General features: G+C 35.6%; 2 protein-coding genes across 2 annotated transcripts; one reads left to right on the top strand and one right to left on the bottom strand.

Moving 5' to 3' along the window:
* Positions 1 to 9122: 9122 nt before the first annotated feature.
* On the bottom strand, positions 9123 to 9706 carry LOC120766415. The gene is made up of 3 exons (XM_040091868.1): positions 9544 to 9706; positions 9421 to 9485; positions 9123 to 9359 (listed from the first exon to the last, which is right to left on the bottom strand). Exons 1-3 carry the CDS (start codon positions 9645 to 9647, stop codon positions 9127 to 9129), a joined length of 402 nt encoding a protein of 133 aa, XP_039947802.1. The 5' UTR covers positions 9648 to 9706; the 3' UTR covers positions 9123 to 9126.
* A 1156-nt stretch (positions 9707 to 10862) lies between these two features.
* LOC120766609 lies at positions 10863 to 11490 on the top strand. The gene is made up of 3 exons (XM_040092216.1): positions 10863 to 11028; positions 11109 to 11173; positions 11244 to 11490. Exons 1-3 carry the CDS (start codon positions 10925 to 10927, stop codon positions 11447 to 11449), a joined length of 375 nt encoding a protein of 124 aa, XP_039948150.1. The 5' UTR covers positions 10863 to 10924; the 3' UTR covers positions 11450 to 11490.
* Positions 11491 to 11903: the final 413 nt, after the last annotated feature.

Below are 11903 nucleotides of genomic sequence, written 5' to 3'. Positions count from 1 at the left end.
CCCACGGAAACTCTACAATATGCGAACATATTAGTCTGATCAAACCAGTATATCATCATATACAAAAAGACTAGTCCAAACAAATAAAACTTTTATAAGCTTTATTGCTGTAAGAAATGCACCTGAGAGGGTTATTATAACATCGTTGCAGCAGAGGTGACGTTTTATTATTTTTATTTTCACATATTTTTTGTATACACTTTGCATCATTTCTCATGAATAATATATGCGCTTTGGCGGCTGTGTGCCCTGCCTACGCAAAACACACTGTAGCAGCGTGCAAAATAGCTACAACAACAAAAACAACAACGTTTATAAAAACAAAACTAGCGCAAAGCGAGAATTTATGTAGCTCTGTCGGATTTAAAATCATACAAATCTACATGAAGACAAAAATCTACGAAGCAAAGTGCAGAGATTAAGCATTAAGCACTAACAGCAGTTAACGGTTATTTATTTGGTAAAGCGCAGTTAAATGTGTTTGTGTTCATGAAAAACTACCAATAATTGTGTAAAAATACTCAAACTTTAGATTAATGGCTGCATTTACTATATTAATTGCAGAACATTTCCCAAAATGCACGAGCAGTTTATTTATTTCCTTATATTTTCGCTTTGCATATACATATATAGTATTATATATTTATATTTGCATCTAAGTATGTAAGTATCTTACATAATCATACGCACATTTCGCAAGAGCTTGATATTTATCGCGAATATTGGCACGGCGCCTTGGTCGCCTGCGTGCCACAAAATCAATAAACCCACCTCATTAAGCGCGACCGCCGCCTGTATATGTACATATGCGCAGCGTGAAAAAACATTAATTAAACGCATTTCGTATGCATATTTATGTTTTTATGCGCATTTCAAGCAAGTGTCCACTGCCCCCAACGTACACTGTCTACATATGGAAATATTATTTTGAGGTATTTCTTGCTCTTTGCCGGTTTCTGTCGCCAGCGCTTGACGATTCTTGGTGTGTGGTCCGCTTGCTTTTCCAAATTACCAAACAAATATTGATATTATTAAGAGTGTAAAAGTTCGTGTCAATTAAATTAGTTTGACGTGGGTAATTGATAATAAACATTTTCAATATGTTATTAATAAAATGCATAATGATTTTGGAAATCGGTTAACTTTATTCTTTTGAAAAATATCCGGGACAAAAGACTTAATAAACGAACTTGTATCTAAGTAAGGAGCAGTGTATTTATAACAGTATTTGAATGTAGTGTGATTGAGCTAATTATTAGAGTTGCAATAATTGTTGCCAATCTTCAATCATTCTGTATAATTCCAACGAATTCAGCGACAATTTCTTCTAATGAATAGCCTTTGTAAAGTTTTTATTACAATTGGTCTTTTAGTAGAAAATTAGACAGGATTTCAATTTTAGAGCCAATAAGTTCTCGGAAAAAGAAATAAATTGTTACAGCATTAAATTGAGGGTCTAGTATACGGGTAGGAGTGATTTGTTCGATAACTTGTTGTCAATATCGATGTGTGTGGTGTCGGATTCCGGGAACTGGCTTCTCAAAGACATTGTGTTCAGTAGACAGTAGTAGCCTATCGAAGATGACACCATGTCATTGGCTTCTAACACATAGCATAAAAGTCTTGATTTTCAATTTGTCATAAATTACCCACTTTTCATACCCATTAATACTTTTACTTGAAAAATAAATATTTTTAACAGACTTAAAAAAAATAAAAAATGGTGGATTATGCAGCAAAGAAATCCACTATTTTCACATCCAATGTTGTTTTACTGAACTTTTTTTCTATTTTTCAATTCAAATTTGATCTTTAATTAACTGACTGTGGAACTAAAGCATTTTTCGGTATTATTTGCATAAAAACCAGAGTACCAACATAGCATAAACATATTATATTAGCAGATACCTGAAAATTATGGGATACAGAAATTATTTGAAATATTCAAAATTAGCCGCGTTTAGTCGTTTCCTCTTCACATTTTCTTATTCAAAACTGAATCACAATTATGTACTCACTGTCCTGTACTTGCTCACAGAATCGGCCGATAAAATTTAATAGTCGAGAAAGTATGTAGCAATCAGCCTAACTGCCCAGTGAAATTATATGTATATACAATATAGTCTTTAAAAGTATGTGAGTTACAAAGTGATTCGATACAAACTAACAAATTTAAAAAGTCATCTTTCCTCATCACAATCCATTATCTTCTGTTGGAGTCTGTTCAGGTGCATAAGCATATTCCAATGGGTACCACGTAACGACTTATAACCGTAATGCGCATTAGCAAATACTATTAGCAGTTAAAGCTTCGCGGTGGCACAAGAGAAAGGCGCAACGCATTGTATTTTATGTCTTTCAATTAATTTGCAACAACATTTTTGATGCGATGCCGGCACATCCTGAGCACCTGAAACGTCGGTTGCACAGGTTAAAGTGCGACTGTCGGCGCATACTTTGTCGCCGTACGCTTTTCTGCCTCATTGTCCAATAGCATATTCTAAACTAGCAACATTTTCTGTTACTACTACTACTCCAACTTCTTTCTCCTCTTTAGAATATAGAAGCTTGCGCAAGATTAGCTCAACGAATTTATGCCTTCCTTATTTCCGGCGTTTGCTGCATGTAACGGTTAAGAAATATTTGTGGTATGGTCACCTCTGATTGTCGATTATCATTACTAAGCCTACTGCTTGCTTACACCTGGTTCAATGTGCAGCTGTGTTTGTTGCCAGTTGCAGTGCTTGTTGCAAGCATCTGTGCTTGGGATCGCACGTGCGCTGCATTCTTGAAAGTTCATCGTAGTTGGCGGGCACTTATTTCTATTTGTATATAACAAAATATCGTTTTGAAGAACTTTTACATTATAGTTAATTTGTGAATTAATTTGTAATTGAAACTTCGTTCCCAAAACAATCCAATTTGGATACAAAAAAAATTAAGCTCGTTTCTTTATAAATTTTTGGCGTTTTTCTTAAATGTGTAATCATTAGATCATAAGCATAAACTTAAAGACAGACAAAATATGGAAAAATTTAATACCAGAGGAAACCTCCACAAATTGATCAGGATGTTCGAGCCATTAACGTTTTCGATAAGCACTATCGTTTCCTGCTAGATAAACAGTGGATTAATTACACCATACTATACTGTGCCCAAAAAATAAGGTGACTTTGTATTTATTTTGAAAATTCTTTATTTATTCTTCCAAATCAATTTCATCCCCTTCAAAGTAATCCCCTCCCGACGCAATACACTTATGCCAACGGATTTTCTAATCTTCGAAACACTGGTTGTAGTCACTTTCCGGGATGGCCTTCAGTTCCGTCTTCGCTGCGGCTTGAATCTCCTCTATCGTATAAAAACGGTGTCTCCGGAGCGGTCTTTTGAGCTTGATGAACAGCCAAAAGTCGCACAGCGCCAGACCAGGTGAATACGGTGGTTGCGGAACGATATGGGTTGTGTTTTTGGCGAAATGATCACGAATTACGAGGGCAGAATGGGATGGTGCATTATCGTGGTGTAAAACCAAGAATTGTCTTTCCACAATTCCGGCCTTTTAGGCGGATAGCGTTACGCAAACGGCGCATAATGTTCAAATAATATTCCTTGTTTACTGTTTGATCGGCTGGAAGGAATTCATAATGCACAACACCACGATAATCGAAGAAAACAGTGAACATGGCCTTGATTTTTGAGCGACTTTGGCGCAATTTTTTTGGTTCGGCTCTCTTTTGGCAAGATATTCGCTCGATGAACGGTTGTTTCGGGGTCGTAAGCATAGATCCAAGTCTCATCGCCAATTATAATGCGTTTCATGACACCCTGGTAGTCGGAAAGCATCGTTTCACACACTTCAACGCGACGCCTTTTTTCAAAAAATTCAATGTTTTCGGTACCAGTCGAGATTTGACGCGCTTGAGGACAAAAACATCCTTCAAAATGGTATTGGCTGAGCCTTTCGATATGCCAACTTCATCAGCAAGGTCTCTAATTGTTAATCGACGGTTTTTCAACACCAAATCTTTGATTTGCTGAACGTGAGCTTCGTCGGTTGAGGTTGATGGTCGCCCTGGACGCTCTTCGTCTTCGACACGTTCACGGCCGACTTGAAACTCACTATACCACTTGTAAATATTTTTTTTAGACATAGCCTCATCACCAAAGGATTTCTGCACCATCCTCAACGTATCCGCGGCAGAAAATTTATTCCGTAAACAAATTTTAATGCAAATTCTTTGCTCAACAAATTTCGACATCGCAAAAAACGAAAAACTCGCTTTTAGCAGCTCACAAAACGACACGATCACTAATGAATATTTTGACATGAAATTTGACATAAATGTGACTGACAGTACTACCAACATAAAAAAAATAATTCTCCAAATCCTTCGACGCGCGCAGTTTAAATTCAAATGTCACCTTATTTTTTGTCTGTCTGTCCAAGGTCTGTCGCAAAAGAAACAGGACTGTTAAAAAAACAACAAAAAATTAATATTTTTCAAAAGGTATATTTTTTTATTCAAAGTAGTTTCCTTGTGCTTCGATACAGCGTTTAGCTCGGTCAATTAACATTTCAAATGAGTGTTTAAGGTCATTTTTCGGAATGCTCTTGAGAATATCGGTCGTCGCCTTTTGGATAGCTGATATTTAGTGAAACCAGTGTCCTTTCATGGGCTAATGAAGTTTTCCAAAGGTAAAAACCACGGGGTGCCAGATCAGGTGAGCAGGGTGAGTGATTAATGGATAATATGGAGTTTTTTGTCAAAAAATCAGTGACAATCGTCTACCGGTGACACGGCGCATTATCGTGCAACAGGCGCCAGGACCCTGCCTCACGGTTTTGTGGTAGAGCACGACGAATGCGTGACTAAAGACGCTTCATAACAACAAGGAAAAACACAACATTAATCGTTTGGCCAGGTGGGACGAACTCTCTGTGTACAATACCCTCGGAATCGTAAAAACAAATCAGCATTGTCTTTATATTTGACTTCTGAAGACGACCGACTTCAGATCGTCACAGAGGTCCTCACGACCTTCTTGGAATCGCTTGAACTACTCATGCACATTACTACGGAATAGGCACTGATCACCATAAACTTTTTTCATCATTTGAAATGTTTCAGTAAACGTTTTCCCAAGTTTAAAAGAAAATTTAATATTTGCTCTTTGTTCAAAATGCATTTTACGACCGATGACCAAAAGCTGCTGTCACTTTTTGATCGATAACATTAATTGTAGTTATCCAATTGTCTTGAAATTCTTACGAAATGTCAACAAGAAATCAAACTTTTTATTTCATATCCCACCAATAGGTGGCGCCACCAGAAACAGTTATATTTAAAAAGTTCTGTTTCTTTTGCGACAGACCTTGTATATATATACATATGAACTTAAAGTTTTAAATCTATTAAAAAATGCCTATTTATAAGTAAAAATAACTGTTGGGAAACAAGAATTGCTGGACTCTTCTTCATTGTAGTGAGGTTTCCAACTCAATTTTCACTCAGTTTACGTTTGCATATTTAGAAAGACTTAAAATTATTAATAAAATTATTGATTGGCTTGCCATCTATATTAATTAATCAATTTTTGAATTAAAAAATGTAATAATAAGAAGAAAAATTAGAAATTGGAACGAATGAAGTCAAATTTTCCTTGTTCTTTTGCAATAAGAGAAGCATAACTTCCCAGCCTTCATCTAATAGAAGGCTTAAAAATCCGCTATTTCGACGGAGTCCGATGGTGGTCAGACTCGTGCGGGGGCTCATTATACGCTGGACATATATTTGGTATGTCGAAGTAGATTATGGATAAGTATGAGTTTAAACTGGTACAGTTGTTGATAGTTGGTTTAAGGAAGAAGGTTGTTTACACTTCAAATGAGTGAAATGCACTAAAAGGATGCACAAGGATAATAGCGTTCTAACACTTCTTTGGAATATTTGAACACTAGAATAGTAATAGAGTTACGTCATCTCATGGCAAATCACACGAAAATATTTATAGACCTTATAGTTAAATACAATGATATTTGAAAATAAAAATTTAACGAAAGGTATTGCAGTATACTTAAAGAAAACTATACTTAAATAAACCAGAAAACGAAATGCATTTCAAAATATAAATATATATTTTTATGCACAAAAAATATTTTTAACTAATTCTTGCATTTCGCTGAACCTAAGTTTATGAATTTGAATTCCACTTATGTAAATTCTATTTACTGCTACAATTGCCTCAATATTATTTTCATAAATTTATATTTCCTACTTAAGAATTCGCATTCGCAAACTTCTGCCACTTCAACCTCAGATATTTTATGTGTCTTCATTTGCTGGCTTAACTTCCCCACGACTGATCACTATCTGCAAAAGACAAGAGACTGTGCGGTGGAAATGCTCAGACACACCCATACAATCATATACACGACCACCTCAATCTATCTGCTGCTCGGTGCGAAAGCGCAATTGGAAAACATGCATGCAATAGAGCGGCCGCTTCTTCACCACAGTCTTCTACTTAACTACCAAAAAATATTTTCTTATTATTTCATTATTTTTCGTGTTGCAACTGCACTTTGTTTTCCATTATTCCGCTTAGTTAGATTCTCACGTCAATTACTTGCAGTTACTTGGCTATACTATGCCATTCACCGCAGGCAACAACACTCCCTAATGCACCTTGGCCATTCAAGCGTTCGTTCATTCATGCGCTCGTTCGCTCTCCGGTGTGTGTGTTTCCCAGCTGAGTTTGGAATTTTATTTGGATTTTCCTATTTGTCACATCGCGCAACAACTAAACGCACACACATCGCATTCACCTCAATTGTGTTGCACGTTGCTTTCAGGTAATAGCATTCGGAACGAATTTTTCGGTATGTGCAACACGTGCAAACAACAATTACTACATGTCGTCACTGCCATTAGTTTTCCCAAAAGTATTTTCCCATTTTTCTTCTTCATCTTTTTGTTGTTGTTGCGTTGACATTTGGGTTACCTGCCAGTCGGTCACAAATTTATTTCAGTTCATGTGCGGCAAGCCAAAAGGAAAACCGTTGCAAGAGTTGCATTTGTGTTATTGTTGCACCTTTGTGCTGTTATAATTCTTCTTGCGTTGTTCGAAGTTCAAATATTCCAAACATTTCCTTTTTGGCAACTAGGTTTTACGCCCTAATGTCGTGTCGAAAGCGCATTAAAAGTCATTTAGTCGGTCAAACACCTCACTCAAGTGGACTTAGGTTAATAAAGCAAAGGATACAATATTCATGTCTTTGTTTGAATTAGGCTACTCCTTTTTGAAAAAGGATATCTAAAGATGTGCTGTAACTAATAGTTTTGGTAGAAGCAGTACTTGGACACCCTGTGGTAATCCCTCTTGTCAAAGCGTACCTTTTATAAACATTTTGATTGGATATAAATTTGATTGCCTTTCCGAAGCATTGCAAAAATCTATCACAATGTAAGCTGTGATGTCCTTTTACTGATCTCTTTCTCTTTAGTAAGATACAAAACCGATAGTCAATTTTTATACCTTGAACAGGGTATATTTAGTTCGAAGCTGAGTTGGTTCTATCAGGACCGTCTGTCTAATCGACCATCTGTCTATATACATATACGCAAAGTATCTCATTAATTTTTGGTATGTTGATACTTATTTGTCCACATCGGCTAAATCGCGCCACTGTAGCATATAGCTGTCATACAAACGGAACGAACGTATACAAATTCTTATATAGAAAACTCTTTTATTTTTGAAGGTTTTATTGGTTCGGTAAAATAAAAGTTAAATAAAGTTTGATCGAATCCAATAAAGTCAATCTCCGAAATATTCTTCAATGTGAGAAGCGATTCATGTTGAATAACCAGAAGACACACGGAGTCATATCATAAGAAAACGGTGATTTCGGCACGATATAGGTTTGAAAAATCACGAAAGCATAATGCGGTATGCGACGGTGCATCACCGCGGATAGTTGTCGCCCCATAATTCCAGCCTCTTTTTATGAATAGCTTTACGCAAACAACGCATAACGAATCTTATTCCTTGTTGATAGTTTGGTTATTCTAAAGGAATTCAGGGTACACCACATCTCGATAATCGAGGAAAACTGTTACCATAACTTTGATTTTCGACCTGCTTTGACGCGATTTTTTCGGCGTCGGCTCACCTTTGCTCCAACATACGGCCGATTGATCGTCTGTTTCCGGATCACAAGCATAGACCCAAGACTCATTGCCAGTAACACGTTTCATGACATCCTGACGACTCTGTTTTTCGAGAAAGTTGTAATATTTTCATCGATTCTTACGCACCAATACCTTTATTTTCATGATGTGATCATCATGTGATGTTGATGGCCGTCCTGGATGTGGTTCGTCGGTAACGCTTTTTCGATTATCACTGAAGGCCTTTTCCAAGATTCTGAACGCGCTGCACCAAAAAGTTAATTCCGTACACAAAATGTAATGGAAATGAGTGAAATTATTCAACTCATCGTAAACATCGCCGAATGCACTTTATGTAGTTCGGGAAGGCATTCGTATATTAAACATTAATGATTATTTTGAGGAGACATTTGACACAGTTGGCACTGACAGTCATACCAACTTAGAATAAAATTTCGACGATTGGGTTTTTGCCCGAAATTTATATAAAAAGTCTTAGTCTTGTAAAGTATAAAATACATCTCCTTCTGCTATTAGCAACGTCCTCGGGCTCATGTCCCCCACGCTATGTATTGCAGAGACCGGCATAAAACTGGCATTGGTTTGCCAAGGGTCGACTCACTGGGAATAGATAGAGCATAAGCTTCTGAACTTTCTGATGTTGGTCTGAGGATACTTCCTTTTTGTTAATGAATATAAGGTTGACATTGAAATTCATCCCTTGCTTAGGTTATGTAAGAAACCTAGTGAAGGCAAAGACATTAATATTTTTTTAAATTTAAAAGCATATTTATTAACATGAATTATGCTTTGAACATATTTAAGTTTACTAACGGCTTAGAGCACAACTTACACTTAAGACTATATCAATACTGAAGTTTAATATCATATCAATTTAGATTCATTTTTGATATTTTATAATCCTTTATCAAGTTTTGTATTGCAGCATCCAATTCTAATAGATATATTCCGAGTAAACTGGTCTCCTACGTTTTGACATGTTCAATATCGGTGGCAATTTTTTGTGGCATAAGTCACTCAGCACTTCACTACACTTTAAGCAATTACAAACCAGAGATGGCAAGCAATTGCTGCTAGCGCCAAGCTCAAGGCAAGGCTCACCTATATTCCTATAACAAACCATGCGAGGCTCGCAATCTGTACGGTTCATATTCAAGTTGAAGGCGCCTAGAGGTTGGAAATTTACAATTAAATATTCGAAGTTAGACAATGCAAATTGTGTTCTCACCATGCGCACACTCTCTGGGATCCACTGAATTTCCAGGCTCACAATCATTGGGTGAAAAAGAAGGGCTTCAAATCGTAGAGGAAATAAGTTTTGTAAAATAATTGTCACCGATAAATTACTTACATTCCTTGTGTGGAACGTTGCAAAGAAACCAAGATGACTACCAGCAGCCAACTTAACTTAGTTATCCAGCACACATATGACCGCATGTTGTTCTTTGAATACATTACAGGTCTTTAATACTGGCCTCTTAGTTGAAAAAGCAGCACTTGATGTTGCTCCTTCACTACTGGAGCAGCGTTTGATAACTTTCCTTTGAGTTTGAATATCCTTTTATAGCTCGGCATTGGTCTTAACTCTCTGGCTTTGTGTTCAAATTTGAATTAATTAAAATGTATTACAGATAAAAAAAATACTTAATTAATTATACATTCAAAGACACTTAGGTGTAAAATGAAATTATCAATGGTCAACAACGCTTATCTGTCATAGCAATGGTGAGAGAAATTATTTTAAGATTGTAATTTGAATATTTCTTATGAAAATTTGATATAATTAAATTAAGCGGTAATACCATTTCTTTGGCATAGGTATTGAATTGGTATTGGTATTAGTGATGGTAATTATATAAGGATTGAAACTAATCTTGGCATTGATATTGGTATTGATTTTGGTATTGGTATTGTCATTGCAATTGGTATTGGTATTGGTATTGGTATCGGAATTAGTATTGGTATTGACATTGCTATTGTTATTGGTATTGGTATAGATATTGGTATTGGTATTGACATTGCCATTGGTATTGATATTAGTATTGGTATTTGAATTTGTATTGGTATTGGTATTGATGTTGATAATGATACTGGTATTCATATCTGGATTAAATTTATGTTGATATATGTATTGAGTTTGGAATTGGTATTGGTTGAGTAAATTATATCAATATTGAAATTAGTTTTGGTGTTGGTAAATGTGTGGCGGGTCAACCAACATCAGATATCTTAATAAAGCTTAAAACACTAGCTCGAGTTAAATTGTGTAATTATCATGTCAACTTCCCATTTTATGGTTAATCTATATAAATAACATTTTAATGGAAATTCTCCAGCACTATTAACCTAACTCTATTAATATAACAACCACATTGACCTACAGCAAGCACTTGTGCATTGCCTACGCTGAAATCCACGCATTACACTTCATTGAGCAATAAGTAGCGGTCAAGGGTAAGATGATGACAATGAAAGTATGGCCGACAGAAATAGTTAGTGATTAAAATTCAAGGCTGATTTAATCATTCAAAAGTCATATTCAATATCTTGAATAATTAATTAGAATATTGCATAAATTATTAGAAAAGGATTTGAGTAAATACCACTTAAGAGAACTATAAAAGGATGGAGCAAAAATCAACGAAAGCATTAACTGCCAATGAGGTAAAGCAAAGCGTAGAGTTATTCAAATGAAAGTAGCAAAGTTGTATTGAGTAGAAAGAATATTGAAAATGGCATCTTATCAAAGTGCACGAACACACATCGGTTTGTTCACCAAGCTAAGCTTAACATTAATTATGGTGGTGGTTTTGCGAACAAATGGAACACAAGCACTGTTCGTATATAATACAGTTATTACAAACTATTTTCTATTACATGATTAATAATTTATTTTCTTAACTTTTACTTTGAAAGGAAATCATTTGGTCCGTCCATTAATTGCGGCCCAAACAGCGTGTATCCAGAAAATTGCAAACATGGTAAGTTAGCTTTTTTGTATAAAGTTTTTTAAGGTTTAAAGGGTATTTCATTTCATTCCTCACTCCATAGGCAGCTTCACTATAAACTTTAACCCTGAATTCTGTCTTCCACGCACATTATGTCGCAAGGGTGTGGGTGAGCTTTGCCGTGAATATGGCGGCAGCAGCGATTGTAAACCGGGCTTGTACTGCAACTGTTACCACCGCTGTAGTGAAAATCCCGAAATTTGTCCATTTTTCGGCAACGGTATATTGGATTTGAATACTAAGAAGTAGATAACGCAAATACAAAATTATGTTTAAGGCACTTTTCTATGCATAACTGTCTAGACGGCTCAGCAGCATTAGTATGTATGCAGTATTTATACCTATTATATATTATATTTATTATATTTATTTTATAAAAAAAAAATTATACTACAAAACTATTTGTCGGACATAAAAAATCGATTTTTATATTTTTATTAATTAACATCCTCTCGTATAACAGCTTAATTGATTCGCATTCACCAGCGAACTTTTGACAACAGTAACATTTAATAAACAGAGAATGTTAAGGAATAACCAGAGAATGTTTATTTTGCGTTAATACGTTGTATTCAGAAAATGTTAAAAATTATAGTTAACGTTCTTTACTATTGTCGCTTCCTGTTAGCATTTAACGCAGCAATGAAATGCTACCTTACAGGTAGAAGTCCTAACTTGTATATTAAAGAATAATATTTTCAAC

The sequence above is a fragment of the Bactrocera tryoni genome, chromosome 1 (genome assembly GCF_016617805.1).
Source record: "Bactrocera tryoni isolate S06 chromosome 1, CSIRO_BtryS06_freeze2, whole genome shotgun sequence".
Lineage (NCBI taxonomy): Eukaryota > Metazoa > Arthropoda > Insecta > Diptera > Tephritidae > Bactrocera > Bactrocera tryoni.
Note: the sequence above shows the minus strand (reverse complement) of the source record. Positions and strands in the feature narration are given on the sequence as shown.